Source organism: Mustelus asterias, chromosome 24 (assembly GCF_964213995.1).
Source record: "Mustelus asterias chromosome 24, sMusAst1.hap1.1, whole genome shotgun sequence".
Lineage (NCBI taxonomy): Eukaryota > Metazoa > Chordata > Chondrichthyes > Carcharhiniformes > Triakidae > Mustelus > Mustelus asterias.
Genome location: NC_135824.1, coordinates 21,696,461 through 21,715,922, shown reverse-complemented (window position 1 = coordinate 21,715,922; position 19,462 = coordinate 21,696,461). Strand labels below are relative to the sequence as shown.

Here is a 19,462-nt window from a genome sequence, read left to right as displayed (position 1 = left end):
AGAGCAACTCAGCTTGTCCCACTCGTGCAATGTGCCCAGTTTCTGTTGCCCTGCAAATATTTTCACCTGAAGATTATCCAATTCTTTTTGAAAGCTATGACTAAGTCTGCCATCACCACATTTTCACGTGGTTTGTTACACTGCGTTTTTAAAAAGGAGTTTTCCATTGCGTGTTCTCTGGCTGTTTTGCCATTCACTTTAAATTGATGTCCTTAACCTTTATGGGAATAGTTTTTCTCTGTCTAATCTTTCCAGATGTTTCATGATTCTGAGCAGCTCTGAACCCTCAACCTTGGAACCATACTTGTAAATCTTTGCACACTTTCCAATGGCTTCACAAGTGTGGTGTCCAGAAATAGACACAAGACTCCAGTTGAGGCTGAGCTGCTGTTTTCATAAAGATGCACTAAAACTGCCTAGTTTTTGTACTCCTACCCTTTATTTATAAAGCCCAGGATCCCATATGCTTTATTTACCACTCTTCAATGAGGATGTAACTAGTACAATAGCTATGGGTGAACCAGTAGATGTGCTGTTTTGGGATTTTGAGAAAACTTTTGATCAAGTCCACACCACAAAAGAGGTTAGTCTGCAAAATTGAAGCACATGGGATTGGGGGTAACATGGATTGAGAATTGGTTATTGGACAGGAAACAGAGTGGGAATAAATGGATCTTTTTGAAGTGGCAGGCAGTGACTAGCCCCCCCCCCCCGGGATCAGTGTTTAGGCCTAGCTATTCACTTTACGCATAATTATTTACATGAGGGAATTAAAAGTAATATTTCCAAGTTTGTGATGACACACGACTTGGTGGGAATTTGAATAGTGAGGAAGATGTTAAGAGGCTTAAAGGTGATTTAGATAAGTTGAGTGAGTAGGCAAATACATGTCAGATGCAGTAAAATGTGGATAAATGTGAAGTTATACATTCCGACAGAGAAACAGAATATCAGAGTATTATTTACATGGTGATTGGGAAATGTTGACGTACAAAAGCGACCTGGGTGTCCTCATACCAGTCACTGAAAGCAAGCGTGCAGAGAAGTGTGAAATTAGACATTTTGGTCGGAGAAATGAGGAGAGGCTAAATAAAATGTATAATTCTCATATAAAGTTGTTACGGGGAAGGAGCTGAGAGATCTGGACAATGCATGTGTACAAACGGTTCGGAAAACAAATGGTATACTGGTCTTCATTGCAAGAGGACTTGGTGGGTGGGGGGGGGGGGAGCAAGGATGTTTTACTGCAGCTGTACAAGGCCTTGGTGAGACCACATTTGGGGTATTGTGCGCAGTTTTGGTTTCCTTACCTAAAAAAGGATATACCTGCCATTGAGGGAGTGCAGTGAAGGTTCACCAGCTGACTCCTGGGATGGCTAGATTGTCATATGAGGAGAGATTGGGTCACTGGCCCTGTATTCACTGAAATTTAGAAGAATGAGAGGGGATCTAATTCAAGCATATAAAAATCTGACAGGCCCTCAGAGTGGATGAAGGGATGTTGTTCCTTCTGGCTGGGTGTTGTCTAGAAAAAGTAGCGCTACACTCAGGATTGGGAGTAGGCCATTTGTGAATCTGTGGAATTCTCTACCACAGAAGGCTTTGGAGGCCAATTCACAATGTAATTAAGAAGGGCATAGGTTTCTAGACTCTAAAAGGGTATGGGGAGAATGTGGGGCAGTGATGTGGGTGGAAGATCAGCCATGACTGAATGGCCTGCTCTTATTTTTTTTATGTTTCAATGATTTGTGCACATGTGTAACTCTTGATACCTCTGCTCCTCCCCCTTAAGAATTTTACATTAGAATTGTAACTTCTTTTTTGTATTGCCTCTCCTCATTTATCCGACCAAAATGTATAATTTCACACCGCTCTGCATTAAGTTTAATTCGCCAGCTATCTACCCATTGCACCAGCCTGTCTATATCCTCTTAAAGTCTATCACTATCTTTGCAGTTCACAAGATTTCCAAGTTTTGTGTCACCTTCCTGCACTATCCATATGTCCCTTAATTCACAGTACCCAAAAATCTGTCGACCTATATTTCAGTATAAACAACAATTTAGCATCCACAGTTCTCTGATGTAGAAAATTCCAAAGATGCACAACCCCTTGAGTGGTTACATTTCTCCTCATTTCAATCTTAAATGGCCAACCTCTCTTATTCTAACAATGTGACCTGTGTTCGAGATTTCCCAGCGGCTGAAACGTTTTCTCTCAGTCTCCTTTGTCAAGCTCATTAAGAATTTTGTTAAAATTAGATCACCACTCGTTCTGCTAAACTCTATGAAGTTTCAACCAAGTCCACTGGGCAGGACACCACCACTCTTCAAAATAGTGCATTGTGATCATTTACATCCGGTTGAAGAATCAGATGACCCCAAGTTTAATACTTCACTTGAAAGGCAATGTTTTCATCAGTGCAGCACTCAGTATAGCACTGAAGTGTCAACTTAGATTTTTTTGTGTTCAATGCCCTAGAGTGAGACTTTAATCCATAACCTTTTGATTCAGATGAGAGTGCTGCCACTGACACGCTTGCTAATTGTTTTTCTGAGACATATTAGAGGACAATACGCTAAGGCCAGCAACGTCACTTATTTAATTTAATGTGCCTCATGTTAGTGGCAGAAGAATATCGGAATGTCCTTTTGATAACTTCGCCGAATTTGAGGTTTGCGTGATTCAAAGAAATAACAAAAACAAGGTTGGTGAGATCAAAATTTATTTTCTCTGCATCACCACATTACTAGGACTGTCCCTACCAAAAAGGCCAATTTTCCTGCAGCATGGCTGGTTGCCAAAATCAAGCTGTATTATCAGATAAAGTGTTAACATATTAACACCACTACGTCACAAAACAAAACAAAGCCAATGTTTATTTTGACAAATCTGTAATTGTCAAATTGTTACCATCGCAGCCACTGGTACATCACCCCTGCTCATAACACATTCTTCTGACAGTCATCTATTTGAAAGAACAAAGCTATAATTATACTGTGTGTGTATTTCAGCCTGAAATTCTTCAGAAGAACCATGTTTGGTTATCAGTTAATATAACGACTTCTCCAAATTTCTGAATAATACTATATGCACCTGTACCATGAAAATAATTGATACTATTGCATAGGAAAATATGAACCACTGTATTGATGAGTTTTGGCAAGTATTTCGTTGTAAATGTCTGAATCCAATTTGAAACTGTTTTATAAAATTATTCCTTCCATTTTACCTTATTATGCAATTAATTTCAAACTGTATGAGTCTAGTGAATTTGAAATTAGTATAAAATCAGTTTGCAAATCATCTTGGCCAGCAGGATGAGGGAATCATTTTGAACAATGCTGTCTATTACCCTGTGGACAGTTTGTATGGCTAGGTAAACCATGGTAGTCATTAATTTTATACTGCAGTTTGTCACTTTTCCTGATTATCCAAAACAAATACCCTTTTGCTCCATTTTTGTTTCATATTTTGATGCCACAGTCATAGAGGTTTACAGCATGGAAACAGGCCCTTCGGTCCATTTGCATCATTAGCACCAAATTGTGGATGATTGTTCAGAACCAAGCTGAGACAAATGGATTTGATGCACGTATCTATTGCAAGTGGATAATTTTGAAGAAAGATGATAGTTAAAAGCAGGAAACAGAATGTTACAGCTTAAAGAACGTGACATGGCAGAATCAGTCCTTGTATGAGATCTAGGAAGGATATTAGAGTGCTTGAAAAACCATTGTTATGTTAATCAGTGACATATTGATGCTGGGACAAATGCATTCTTTTTCACTGCTTAACGAGTAGGACTAGTTCTACCTTTTTTATACTTTTGTTGGAAAAGTTATTTTGAAATTTTAACGAGATGTAATGTATCCGAAGAGGAAACAGAATGCAGATTATAAACTGATATGGAATTCTGAAATGCAGAGCTAACCAATAATTGATTTCTGATATTGCTAGTCCCATATCAAATTAGTGATCGAGAGAAAAGGGAAAACTGAAATCAGAAATTAGACATATAGCCAGATCATTGATTTGGTGCTGTTCTTTGAATAATGAATGTTGACCAGAACACCAGAGGAGCCCCTCTGTTCTTAATAATGCTGTCGAATCTTTTATGCCCCCTTCCACAGATAGCAGCTTCAACAGCAGAACATTGCACTCAAGCATCAGTCTGGATTGTGTATTCGAGACCTGGAATGTGGCCTAAATCTGCAGCCCTCTGCCTCAAATATTACCTTTTAATCCATCCAATTGATAATTTGGCATTTCCAGCACTGATGCTAATAGTATTACATGGAATTTACAGTACAGAAATGGCCATTCAGTCCATCTAGTCTATGCCAGTGTTGTTTTACATGAGCTTCTTCTTATCAGCATATAGTTCTTTTCTTTTCCTTTCCTCCAGAATTACGTCATGGTAGGAAGCTCCATATTCTAACACTCTGTAGGTGAAGATGTTTCTCCTGCATTCCTTATTGGATTTATTAATGACTACTTCATATTTGTGACTCCTAATTTTGCACTGTCTACATGTGGCAACTTCTTTGAGGTCATGCCTTTTCTAGAAAAGAAAACCAAAGCCTGGTTTATCATTCTGGTAATTGCATCCTCTCAATTCTTCTGTTCACCTTGTAAATCTTACCCTTTTTATAATATGAATGCCATAATTCCTCGACAATATTCTGGCAATGGTACAGAAGGCTTGTGCTTCAGAACTTGACGCACCCCTAGCCAAGCTGCTCCAGTATAGCTACAACACTGGCATCTACCTGGCAATGTGGATAATTGCCCAGCTATGTCCTGTACACAAGAAACAGGATAAATTCAACTCAGTGATTGAGGTGGTCGTTAGCAGCATTATCAAGCGGCATTTACTCACCAATAGCCTGCTCACGGGTGCTCAATTTGGGTTCCTCCAGGGTCACTCAGCTCCTGAACTCATTACAGCCTTAGTTCAAACATGGACAAAAGAGCTGAATGCCAGAGGTGAGTCGAGACTGACTGCCCTTGACATCAAGGAGCTCTCGCAAAACATGGAGTCAATAGGAATTGGGGGAAAATCTCCACTGGTTGGAGTCACATCTGACACTAAGTAAGATGGTTGTGGTTGCCGGAGGTCGGTCATTTCGGTTACAGAACATCACTGTGGGAGGTCCTTGGGGTAGTGTCCTAGGCCAACCATTTTCAGCTGCTCCATCAATGGCCTTCCTTCCATTATAAGGTCAGAAGTGGGCATGTTCGCTGATGACTACGCAATATTCAGTACCATTCATGACTGCTTAAGTACTGAAGCAGTTCATATCCAAATGCAGTAAGACCTGGACAATATCCAGACTTGAGCTGACGCGTAACATTTGTGCCACAGAGGTGCCAAGCAATGGCCATCTCCAACAAGAGAAGATATAACCATTGCCCCTTGACATTCAATGGCATGACCATTGCAGAATCGCCCACTTTCAACATCCTTGGGGTCACCATTGACCAGACACTTAACTGGACTAGCCATATAAATAGTGTGGCTACCAGAGCAAGTCAAAGGCTAGGAGTCCTGTAGCAAGTAACTCACCTCCTGACTCCCCAAAGCCTGTTCATCAATTGCAAGGCACAAGCCAGGAGTGTAATGGAACACTCTTGCCTGGATGAGTGCAGCTCAACAACACTCAGGACACTCAAAACCATCCAGGGCAAAGCAACCTGCTTAATTGCTACCCCTTCTGTTAACATTCACTCTCTCCACCACAGACAAACAGCAGCAGTGTGTACCATCTACTTGATGCACTGCAGGAACTTACCAAGGTTCCTTGGGCAGCAACTTCAAAACCTGTGACTGCTACCATCTAGAAAGACAAGAGCAGCAGATGCCTGGGAGCTCCACCACCTGGAAGTTCCCCTCCAAGCCACTCATCATCCTTCCTTTTAATGTTGCTGGGTCAAATTCCTGTAACTCCTTTCGTAACAGCACTGTGGACATACCTACGTCTCATGGACTGCAACAATTCAAGAAGACAGCTCACCACCACCTTCTGAAGGGCAAAAAATGCTGGTCTTACCAGCGATGCCCACGTCCCCTAACTGAATTTTAAAAAGATAATGTCACCACAGAACAGCATGTAGGAGGGATCCATGGGTAGATGCTTAGAGGATACCAGAGCGTGGGAATGATAAGAAAAATTATTGATAGTGATTCTCTGGCTACAATCAGTTAGACTAAAATGAAGCCAGTGAGTCCCATTCAGCTGGATGACAGTGCAGAGGCTTTGGAGGAGGATGATGGGATCAACTGTACAAAGATTGAAAACCGATATAGAAGGGCGAGTTTGTTTCCATCACTCATAAGATTTCATATGTGACTTTGAAAGCTACATTGTTGCTCTGGTGGGGCAGGAACCTGAATGGAACGGTTAGAGTCCTGTTAAAATGGGCGCACAAATTTGGGGGCCAATAACTTGTTAAAGGGCTTTGTGGGGGAAGGTGAGGATGCAGGTGTTAAAGGTTGGTTCTTCTGAGCAGAGAGGTAATGATAGCAGGTTTGAGGCAGGGGGACAGAGGCAGTGGAGTCCTCAGCAATTTCACACAACATAATGCTCAGAATCAGACATGTATATGGCGCTATATGTAGTAGAATGTTTATTTGTAAGACCATGACTAACTTTTTCTCTTCCTATATTTTTCAGAGCTTAGTACAAGTTAAAGTTCACCCAGTCCCTTAACGGACCTCTGGATGTAATTCTTCTAAACTAGACATTCAACCTGGATATGAAGACTGAGATAACACCTGATGCACCCAAAAGACAGGAGAGTTCAAAGGGGGCATTGATGAACCCTGAGCCAATCCTGGCAACAAAAAGTTTTAGTACAGACGTTGAAATGATTGCAAGTAAGGTTGGAAATGACTACTCTCATATTTGTAATTCTGGAAAGCGGATAAAAGACATGAATAGGAACAGACTAGAACAGGAGAAAATGATTGTTGTCAGGAAAAAGCGTAAGAGCCAGCAGGCTGGTCCCTCAGAAACTCAGAACACTGATTTCAAAGATCGCCAGGGTAATGTTGGTCTAAGGCCTCATGTACAGCCGCAAGACCATGCAGATGACTCTTCTTTTAGTGACTGCGTTTCATCTCCTTCTTCGAGTCTACACTTTGGTGACTCTGACACAGTGACTTCAGAAGATGAGGAGGAGATTCCAGACAGACATTCCCAGGCAGTATTGAGTAGCACAAGTAGAACAGTTCATTCAAAAATGCACAAGTGGCCTCGGTCTGAGCAGGAATCTATATCAGGGATCTTAATCAAGCGACCTTGTCTCCCGAACAGCAGTCTACGAAGGCCTCAACAGAGAAAGAAATTTACAAAACCCAATCCTTCTCAACGGACTCAAAAGCAGAAGGAACGGATTTTATTGCAGAGGAAGAAAAGGGAAGTGATTGCTCGCAGGAAGTATGCCTTGCTGCAAAGTTCTAGCAGTTCAGGCGATAATGACCTTAGTAGTGAATCCTCCTCCAGCTCTTCAACTGAAGAAGAAGAGGATTTGTATGTGTCGAGGAATGAAAGCCACCAAAATAGTACAACAGTTGCCTCAGGTAAAACCTTTTCTCTTAAAAGATTTTTTTCCTTGAAGTTGAAGAATAATGGGCATGAGGTTGCACGCTATGTCGAAACTGAAGAGGAGCTTTATATATTAAAAGATTGCAAACTGTCTTTTCATTACTTGTGGTACAGCCACATGTCCAATATGGATATGCATTTATTTAGTGCAAAGCTATCTAGATTTTGTTTGTTTAGACGTTTCCTGAAATCTGCTGCTTGTGCACTCCCCAATCTTTCCTTTCCAGTGTTTCAGCTCTCTGATAACACAGCACCACGACTATGTCGGACATCCTGATTGGCATTATGCGATTTAAATTGGAACCCTCTGCACCCGATCTGTTGGTGCATTTTTATATTTTCGTTCATGAGATGTGGGCATTGCAGGCATGGCCAACATCTATTACCCATCCTTAACTTCCCCCAATCAGTAATACTGCATATTTCCAACTCTGTAACATCACCCAATTTCACCCCTAAATCAGCTGATCTGTTGCTGACACCCTGAATCATGCATTTGTTACCTCTACACTTGACTATTCCAATGCAATTCTAGCTGGTCTCCCAAGTTCTACCCTCCATAAACTTAATGACATTCAAAACTCTGCTGTCCGTGTTTTAACTTGCACCAAATCCCATTCTGCAATTGTCCCTTTGCTCGCTGCTTTGCCTTGGTTCCTGATCAAGCACCATGTTGATTTCAAAATTTACGTCCTTTTCAAATCCCTCCATCCCCTCGCCCCTTCCCTATCTCCAATCTCCTCCAGTTCCACAACCCTGCAAGATAGCTGAAAAATCTCAGGGGATAGTGCTGTGGGATAGTTACGGACAGGTGAGTTTTGGATATGTTGGAATTTACAAAGGATGTGAAGATGGGAGTCCACGTAGGAGGACATTGGAAAAATCAAGTTGGGAAGTGGAAAAACATGTAGCATTAAACCAAGTCAAGAAGCATGTCAGATTGTACTGTGCTTATCTGTTTTGTTGCATGGCATCATACACAATTGAGTTGTTCACTCAGTCGCAAAATTCCTGTTTTTATTGTATGTACAATAATAGTATCTTAGTTTTAGGGGATGTTCAGAACCACAGGAATAATTGAACAATGTGATCACAAGGTTCTGTGCATGTGTCAGGAACATTGATAAAATGTATTCACGTCCATGATGTGATTAATACTAATATCCACTATAAATTGTAATGCCTTCAATAGTGTCACTTTAATATATACACAGGAATGACAAAAACCCAACACAGTCATTGCTCAATTAAAAAAAACAATATCCAATAAATGCCGAGGGCCTGAATGTGTTGACAATTTTCAGTTCTTGACCAGAATCCACAACATTCAGGTTTTCTCCCTGTGGTGGAATTCGTGTATCACTGCCTCCCCTACATGATGTCTTCACTGCAGTGCATCTCTCTTCAGCCATCTAAACAGTGTGATCTGAGCTGCAAACTATTTTGTTGCTGCTTGTTGATGCTACTTACTTATTTTTCAAACCCTGTAACTACAGGCCTGGAAACTATCATGGAGGGTCTGTACGTGAAACTGATCATATTTCTCCTGCTTTGCAAATTTTTTCCCCTTCTGAAATCAATAATTCATGCTAACCTCCTAGAACATTACCAGCTCTCTGGTGCCTAACCCGATTGACCATTCCTCTTGAGTATCAGCAACACAGCTGGGCACATTGTCCTATTCAAACATTAATGTGCACTTTTCCACAGTGGGCACTGTGTAATGATGACTGGCAGACCTTGGTAGAATTTGTTTTCCTTTTCCTGAGCCCAAGGTCACTGAACCAGTTGTAATGTGTCGAGGACTAATATCAGGTAACTGAGCCTAGCTCAGGCATCAGACCTGAGGCCCTTCTGTTTCTCAACACCATTGCCAAGCAGTGCATTTAGCCATTGAGTTAATGACATGTTAATTGGTTTAAAAAATATTTTTCCATTCTCAGTGTAAAATAATGCATCTAGGGCTGCTTTGCTATGAAGCTCAAATGCATTTTTGTGATTATTCAAGGATAGAAAGTGGAACTTAAGCATCTATGAAAATCCACATTCCACTGTGGAAGTAGTTTGCAGGTATATTTTAAGCTAATAACCTGATCATTAAAAGGTCCATTTAATTTGACAGAAACATCTGTGCATTCCCTTATTGTGATAGTTCAAGTTTTTAAAAAATTATTTTACCATCAATCTGGATTGTTTTTGTATGGGGCTGCTCCAATTTTAGTATTAATCAACTTCGTACTTAATGACACTAAATATTAACCATTTGAGGTGCTGTTCAGAAGCATAATCAGACAAGATTTGGCATTAAGCCATGTGATCAAAAGCTTTGTCAAAGAGAGAGGCTTTAAGCATCATCTTAAAGGATGATAAAGAGCTGGAGAGTTTAGGGAAGTAATTTTAGGGCTTAGATAGTTGAGAGTGCCTGGCCAACAATAGTGGGATAAAATAAATAAAGATGCATAAGATGCCACAATTAGAATTCTTGGAGGATTGTAGGATGTTGGGAAGTTGGAGAGATAGAAAAAAGGCAAGGCAAAATTAAAATGATTGAAGTGGCAGTGTGGATTTTTTTTTCTTTATCTTTTCATGGGATGTGGGCATCTCTGGCAAGGCCAATGTTTATTGCCCATCCCTAATTGCCCTTGAACAGTGACTTGCTAGGCCATTTCAGAGAGCAGTCAAATCAAGCACATTGCTGTGGGTGTGGAGTTGCATATAGGTCAAATCAGGTAAGGATGGCAGATTTCCTTCCTGAAAGGACATTAGCGAACCTGATGGGTTTTTACGAAGATAGTTTCATGGTGACCATTACTGAGACTGAACTTCAATTCCATATTTTATGAATTGAATTGAAATTCCACTAGCTGCCCTGGTTGGATCTGAACCCATGTCTCCAGTACATTAGCCTGGACCCCCAGATTACGGTTAGGAAGGTGGACAATTGTTTTTCAGAATCGAAGGAAGTATAAAATTGTGTTCTCTAGGGATTGTTATTAAGACCTTTTGGATAAAAGTGACTGACTTGGGCCTAGTATGACCTGGTATCCAGAGTGGAATTTCTAAGTCTGCAGATGACACAAAACTTGGAAATATAGTAAACAATGTGGAAGAGAGAAACAGAATAAAGGAGGATGCAAATTAGTGAAATGGGTAGACACATGGCAGATAAAATTTAAGATACATATGTAAAATTATAAATAGAGTGAGGCGATGCAAGATAAATTCAATGGAACAATTTTAAAAGGGGGTTTGAGAATAGACACACCTAGAATGTAGGCATACAAACTTTTGAAGGCAGGAAGAGTTAAGGTTGTTCAAAAAGTCTGAGATCCTTGGCTTTATTAATAAAAACATAAGAGTACAAATCTATAAAACACTGTTTAGGTCTCAGCTGAACAACTATGATCAATTCTGGATACCACATTTTAGAATGGGTGTCAAGGCTTCAGAGGGTGCAGAAGTGATTTACAGGTCCTGGGGATGAGGGATTTTAGTTGTGTGGAGAGCCTGGAGAAGTTACGGTTATTCCCCTGAAAGCACGGAAGGTTAGAGGAGACTTGATAGAGGTTCTCAAAATCTGGAAGAGTTTTGATAAATAAGGAGAAACTGTTTTCTGTGACAAGTTGGTCACCAGGGTTTAACAATTTATAATGTTTGACTGAAGAAGCAGAAGAAACGATGAGCTTTTTTGATCTGGAATTCACTGTCTGAAAGGAGAGGGCAGAAGCAGATTCATGAGTGACTTTTTCAACTGGATAAATACTATAAAGGGAACAAATACAAGGCTAGAGGGAAAGAACGGGAGTGCCACCAATTCAATAACTCTACCAAAGTCCCTGCATTAAAATAGCATACATGGCCTGCTTGTGTTGCAACAATTCTATAACTGCAACTTCCAGGAAATGTACTCTGCAATATGACGTAACCAAGGAAGAATGTAATCAAACTCTGTAAACAAACACCTTCTTAGAATTTAAATATCCCAAGGTTGATAGGTGCCCAATTAATCACCAAAAACATGTGATGTCTGCATTAATGAAATGCAAGTATTGCGCTTAGATAATTTAGTGAGTAAATGCATCACCAGCATGGTACTAAGCTATAAAAATTGGGAAGGTGTAGTTCAATCCTGGGCCATTCTGAGTTCAGTAATCTGTGATAGGAAGAAAACCAACTCATGTCTGCTCCTAATTCCGAATGGGAATGTCAGGAGGACAAGATCAAGCTCAACTTTGATGCCCAGTGCGATCAAATAGCCAGATTCTCTTATTATCTGGGATACGCTCGAAAAAGTGGGCAATGGAGGAACCATGGAATCCCTGCATTGCAGAAGGAGGCCATCTGGTCCATTGGGTCTGCACCAACTCTCTGAAAGAGTATCCCACCCAGGCCCACCACCTGTGCCATATCCCCGTAAACCCGTGCACTTACCATGGCTAATCTACCTGATCTACACATCATTGGACACTAAGGGGCAATTTAACATGGCCAATCCACTTAACCTGCACATTTGTTTGGAGGTGCCAGAAGACTGTTGGTTCGTCTGGATTTATTTCCCGATAAGTGAACACTTGGGTAGGGTGCAACAAGGAATATTACTTCATGCATCACTTGATTTGTAGTATGGAATCTATCCATATGTCAATTCGTATGGGGAGTGTCTGAGAAATGATTTGGCTGATTATTTAGCTGCAATTACATCGTTTTTGACATTGAAATACTGTCAAATAGTTGCATCCAAAAGTGAGCTTTTGGAATATGTGAGGGAGGTTCCTACAAAGCAAATTGAAATTATTTAGAAGCTTTATTGAAAAAAAACATCATTTGATATAATCTGACCCACAAACCAGGGGTTCGGTCTTAATTGATGCTTTTTTAGCCTAAAAAACTACAACATAAATGATATTTCTCTTTTTTTTCAAGAACGTTGCAGTAAAGGCTTTGTCTTTTTTGCATTGTCATATCCTTGATACCAATGATCAGTGGTGAATAATTAGGTATAAATGACCGTTTGATGTTAGTCTGTGAAATCACTAACTCCACTGATGGGCCTGTGATGGTTTTAGCATAAATTAATGAGCTGGTCACCCTGCGGTGGATTCATTTACATACTTTTTACATTTAAGTGTTTAGAATTGGTTTCAGAAATTAATGTACAGCGCGTTCCAAAAAAATTGATTCCTACCTAACCAGCTAGTCCACTGTTCAACAAATATTGCCGTGTGATGCCATGAACGATCTTTTTCTGGATAGGGAAGTCTAATTCAGAATGTTTTCCTTCGGTTGTCAAGATGATTTGAAGATTCAGAACACTTAACATTTTCAGTCCTTTAAAAATTAGTTTTACGAAATTCCATTCCTCTGCTTTACCATTTTTCTTTCATCAAACAGAGTAATAGAATGTGGCTGAAATGATGCTTCCAAATTTAAATTCCTGCACCAGACACAAATGACTACTGTAATAATTCCTTTGCCCTTAAAAGTTTCAGCACACATTCAATTACAAATGTTATTTTTACTATTTTTAATCCCATCACAGAATTCCTGTATCAAAATCAGGTTTTTGTAGTGCCTGCAGAATGAATATCTTATCAGTGTCTTTGCTATAATCTACAAAGCATGCAGAAATATTTCTGTATTTGGGTACATTTTGAGGTTTTTATTTTAAGTCCTAGTGTGTGTCAAAGAGCGAAAGGGCACATAAATAACTTGAGCACAAATTACAGGGACCAGCAATTTCTACACATGCTGCAGCTGTTACAAGCTTTAAAGAAAATTCTCTTGATGCTTCTGAATCTGTTGTCGCTATGGTCTTTTCACATTTTAACAGATGGGTTATGTGACTCATTACTGAATAAAATGGGTGCCATACCGGCTATGCTAACAACAGCTGGGAGCCTCGCAGGATTACTGGCTAGCACATAATGTTTCATAGGTGTTGGCAGTTTACGAAGCTTATAATAATTTGGGTTAAACAGTGAAAAAAGTATTAAACTAATTGCTGGTTTGGCATCTAAATTAAGTTGATTGCCCAATAATAAATAAACACCCTAGCCCTTCAGAGTAATTTTCTTTGAGGAAATAATTTTGCTTGTCAGACATTATGACTTGTTGTATAACCCCCACCCCCTCTACTAGGTTCCCAAGATATTAGTTCAGCTATTTGAAGCTAGTTGAGTTGTCGGAGTAAAATTAATATTGCAAATCACTCTTGGATCTCCCTTGACTTTGCCCTCACGCAGCCTTGGGCTCGTTTCACCTCTCGTCCAAGCAGTCCCATCACTACTTCACGCCAGGTTCCAAAGCGCATCATTTTGTGCCTGGACTATGAGTCTGAGGCTGCACCTTTTGTTTGGAGAAGCGATTGAATGGTGGGAGGGAGCCAAAACTGGCAGATGGAGTTTAATATGGGGAAGTGCGAGGTCATCCACTTTGGACCTAACCAGAGTATTTTCTAACTGGTGAGGAAACTCAGAACAATGGAGGAGCAGAGAGTTTCAGGGGTCCGTGTTCAGAAATCACAAAAAGACAATTAAAACAGCCAATGAAACATTGGCATTACCTTAAAGGGACTAGAATAGAACGGGAATACAAGTTGCATTACAATTGTATCGGGCTGAAGGGTCATGAAGGAACATAATTCACATAAAGCGTAGTGGAGTTCTGGAGCTCTTGTCATGTGGTGTTTCTGCTGCAGATTTTTAAACAAAATGATTTTTTGGTGGAATGGGTTAGTATGCTGCAGATTCTGTGATGCAAGTGGCAGATGTATACGTACAAAGATAGGTGCATTTCATTGTAATGTTTATCGACCACAAAGTAATACATTTCATTATTCTAATCTGACTTTTGATTTTCACACAGCAAAATGTTGCTCAGCTTAGCTGGTAAATTGCCAAACGGAAATATTGTAAATGTGTCCAATCGTAACAATGGAACATTTGATATGCCGTTCAGTAGACAGGTGATCGATATGTCTTCTCTGGTTTACAGACTATCCCACTTTGCTACCTCATCCCCCAGCCCATTGTGTGGAATTGCAGTGTTGGTCATACTGAAACAAAACTGCTGTTGTCATGGTTGTTTGCTCATTTTTATTCCCCAGAATCTTGAGACAAAAAGCCGGTCGGCATGGACCCTACTGCCTCTCCCTTCAGCCTTCGTGCCAATCCTCATCTCGCTTCTTCCTGTTGAATCACAGTTTTTCCATTTTCTTTGGGACAAGAATCCACTTCTACTGCTCTAACCAGCAACACATTTGAAAATTAACTCCTAATTGTTTGAAGCTTATGGTTTCTTTGGCACGTGCTGATATCCACCATTTCAGTCTCTTAGCGTCTTATGTACTTGATTGATTATTGTAAAACCTTCCATTTTGTGTTTCCCTTTCCAACTAAGAACACATTTACTCCTTATACTCCATGAATTTTGAGACTTGCAGCTATTTCCCTTATTTTATGAATTCTTTCTGATCTGTATATTCTCCAGTGGAATATAGAACTCTATGTTTGGGTATGCCACTGCTTGTGTAGTGTCAATCTCGAATCCTCAGACACTTGGGCTTTCTATTGACCTTAGCAATTTGTGCAATTTAGTTCAAATAATGTTTTCCATCTGTCCACTAAGTGCTCACAGCTTAATAGTGGATAAACGCACCATCCATATTGGTGCTGAGTCATTATAGATCAGAATGTCCAACATTAAATCTGTATTCAGCTAGCTGACCCTGTTGGTGGTTGTACAATTCACTTTAGTGTGCAGGAGGGGATGTCAGGAAGAGGTGATTCTTGTAATTGCTCTCCAGTGACCGCTACTTGCAAGTCTGTAATTAGATGTGAATCTAGGCTTGATTTTGGCTGTTATGTTATGCTCCCCGCGATGACCACTTGGGTGAGGACTAGAAACCTACTGGCATCCTTGAACTTGTACTCCAAAAGAATCAATATTTGTAATAAGGAAATTCAAAAAAGGCATTCATTTCAATAAAATCCTTTGCTGTTGTAGCTCATTAAATAACATGCGCTATTCGCTTTGTAGCGCCAGTAATTATACCAGCAACAATGCCTCCTTTAATACGCTAGGATTGTGACCATTACATGGTTTCTTTCTCTCTCCTCTCAGCAACTTCCTCCCACCCCATCCCTTGAGCTACTCTGATTTATTAAAGCTGAGACTGCTTCCTCAGCAATACCTATCTGTTTTTTCCTCCAGTATTACTATATGTACTTGCATGTTCACTTGAAATATCTGGGTTATTTTCTATAAAATTCTATCAGATTTATTTTCAGTGTTACAATTTGATCCTCTTGACATGTTTTACCCTGGCAAGAATGTGCCATCCCTTTGCTAAGCTTATGAGCTGGCTACAATGCAGTGTAGTGAAATTGCAGCATTTACAGAAACAGTTGAGTTGGCTGACTTGTTTGACAGATTTACCAGGCAATTTTATTGATGTCCATTGAATCTTCATAGTTATACCTTGCTCAGTATTACCGCCAGAATTATTTATGGTTCCAGCTTCTAAGTTCTCAAGAGATAGGTACGGTGAAGTCCTGCAGTCTGTCAAACCTCTGTCCTCGAGTCTCAGAAGGGAAGAAAAACACAAGCGTCAGCAGTAATTAACTAGCGCTTCCACGAGAGGCACAACCTGTATAGATTTGGATTACAAGATGCTCTGTTATCTTGTTCTGCACAAAGGATTAGATGTGCACACTTGCAGGACTTGAAGTATTTGAGAGCCAGATGGCATATACATAAATTACCGCTGTAACTAAATATTCCAAAAGTATTTTCTTGCTAGTTTGTTGTAATTGCAATACTGAGCTCCTCAGTTGCACAATTTACTTGAATTCCCCTATTTATTTTTCCCTTCATGTATCTGATTGTTCTTTTGGCTGTTGATGTATAGAGCATAAGATCTTTCATGACCAAAATGCAACTGACCATTGTCAATTTTGAGTCATTTTAAAATGTACCCACAAATATCAACTCTAACATCACAACGGTACCGTTCAAAATTGAACCAACTTAGAATTCCCACCGTGTAGAAGGAGGCCATTCGGCCCATCGAGTCTGCACCAGCTGTTCGACAGAGCATCTTACTCAGGCCCACACCACCACCCTATCCCTGTAACCCCGCACATCCCCCTAACCTACACATCTTGGGACGCTAAGGGGCAATTTAGCGTGGCCAATCCACCTAACCTGCTCATCTTTGGAGTGCGGGAGGAAACCGGAGCACCCGGAGGAAACCCACGCAGACACGGGGAAAAAGTGCCATCTCCACATAGTCACCCAAGGCCAGAATTGAAGCCAGGCCCCTGGGGCTGAGGCAGCAGTGCTAACTACTGTGCCACCATGACAACTTGCTTGCAATCTTCTCCAAAATAAAATCTGGTTTGTAAGAAATTGGAGCAGGTGTAGGCCATTCACCTGGCTGAACCTGCTATTAAATTCAATGAGATACTGGCTAAGCTTGCCAAGAATGGATCCTTCATTAATCAACCCTGTCCCATTGCACATTACCAGGTCTAAAACTCCCTGTTTCCTGGTTCATTCCAGAATGTATTGTTCTAAGAAACTTCTGAATACAGCTTTGCCTTTAGGTTAACTTGCCAATTTGATTTGTCCAATCTATATGAAGATTAAAACCTCCCATGTTTATTGCAATATCTTTCTTATAAGCCCCCATTATCTCTTGATTTATACTCTGTCCTACAGTGTAGCTGCTGTCGGGGGCCGCTCCCACAAGTGACTTTTCTTTGTTATTTCTTATCTCCACCCAAACATATTCTACATTTTGACCCTCCAGACCACAATCATTTCTCACTACTGTACTGATATCGTTCTTGATTAATAGAGCCATTCCTACTTTTCCTTTCCTTCCAAAAATCAAATATCCTTGAATATTAAAGTCCCAGTCTTGGTCACTTTTCAACCATGTCTCCGTGATGGCTAACATTTCATACTCATTTATTTCTCTTTTGTGCTGTCAATGTGCTATCCACTGGTCGGTGCAACATCGAGGGCCGAAGGGCCTGTACTGCGCTGTAATGTTCTATGTTCTAATTCATCCATCTTGTTACAAATGCTGCACGCACTCACAAACCTTTAATCCTGTCTTTTTTCAATTTTTCCACACTCTGACCTTGCTTGTTGATGCACATGTGTGTTCATATGCTCTGTCCCTTCCTGTCACATTCTGGTTATTGCTACTCTGAATGATTGCCTTGTCATTTCTCTTTAACTTTCCAAATCTCCCCTCGCATGAATCTTTGTCTCCACTATTTAGTTTAAAGCCTTCCCTGCAGCCTTAGATATACTATTTGGTACTACACTGGTCCCAGCGTGGTTCAGGTGAAGGCTGTCCCAATTCCCTCTTTCCCCCATACTAGTGCCAGAGTCCCATGAATGGAAACCCATTTCTCCCACGCCAATCTGTGAACCACACATTTAACTCTGATCCTATTTATCCTTTGCCAATTTTCTCATGGCCCAGGTAGCAATCGAAAATTATTAGCTTTGTGATTCTGCTTTCTTATAAATTCCCGAGCTGCTCATACTCTCAGGACTAAGAGTTTCTGCTATCTGTGTCATTGGTAGCTGTGTCTTTCCCCCCCCACTACAAGGCTGTCTCCAGCTTTGAGGAGATGTGCTTAACCCAGGCTCTGGACACACATGCTTTTGGCTGCAGAGAAAAGCCTCTACCTCACTAACTATACAGTCACCTACAACTACATTCCTTTATGCTTATCCCACTTTAATGGTCTTCTGCACCACATGGTCAGTTCACTCATCTTCTGCAGCCCCTCATTTCATCCACACAAGAACCTCAAGCCTGTTGGACAATTGCAAGGACTGAGGCTCCTCCTTTACTAACTTCTGGATCCCCATATCTTCCTCTGTTACAGCCGTACCCTCCTGTCCCTGGCCGCAAATCAAATTTGTAGTATCTAGGCTAAGGAATGTGACTGCCTCCTGGAAGAAGGGGCCCGGCTAACTCCAGCTCCCTCTCTTTGACTATTCCGCTTTGTAAAAAGGCAGAACAGCAACATCTCCTTTACTGTCCAAATTTATACCACCTTTGTGCAACCTGCTTTGCGCATGTTCCAGACTTCCCAGCTCAGATTCCAGTGAGATGATTTGGGGAACTAGTTCTAACCAGTTAGCCAATTAACTACCCTGCTGTTGCCTTCGTCAAGGCAGAGATCTTGTTTGTCACTGTCTAAGTTGACCCTAACTAGGTGAAAAGAAGCACCCTCTCCACAGAAGAGATATTGAATAATCCACTGCATTACCAGAAGCCTGGAAACACCTCCGACGTGGTTAATCAAAAAAATGTTAGGTGAGAAACTGGTTGTTTCTTACTGAACTGAAGATTTTTCGGGATCAATTTGCAATTTTGCTTTTTATTGTAAACGGACAAAAATGCATAAGTACAAATGTAGGCACATAAATCTTTAATTGTTCCTTGTGCTGTGCAGAAAGACAAACTAAACTGCTAACAACAACATGGTGTTTTTTAACATCTATAATTACTGTAAAGCAGAGGCCCTTGCTTTGAAAGCAATCAAAAGAGATAACAGTGGTTGAAAATACTAACTATCCATAGATGCAAAAGCAAATGGACATTTGAGTGTTGATGACTGCTGTAAATGTACATCTGGTCTGGGGAATTTTAGGCTATTGAAACCCACAATAATCATTGGCTATTCACCCACCATTATAGCAGCCCCCATGTGACTTGGGGAAAGCCGAAAGCGGGAATAATCATTAGCATCTGTTTAAAGCACCCTTTGATCAATTGATTTTCTGATCAGAAGCAAGCAGCTTCCTTTCTGCAGTGTGCCCTG

General features: G+C 40.6%; 1 protein-coding gene across 4 annotated transcripts in view; it reads left to right on the top strand.

Annotated features, from left to right (window-relative positions):
* rnf111 (ring finger protein 111) overlaps positions 1-19,462 on the top strand; it is a 117,408-nt gene that overhangs the window by 34,193 nt on the left and 63,753 nt on the right. For all 4 annotated transcript variants that reach the window (XM_078241413.1, XM_078241414.1, XM_078241412.1 and 1 more), the window contains exon 2: positions 6,678-7,585. In XM_078241413.1, the coding sequence (XP_078097539.1) occupies positions 6,760-7,585 (826 nt within the window). In that variant the 5' untranslated portion in view covers positions 6,678-6,759. The remainder of the gene's footprint in view (positions 1-6,677; positions 7,586-19,462) is intronic.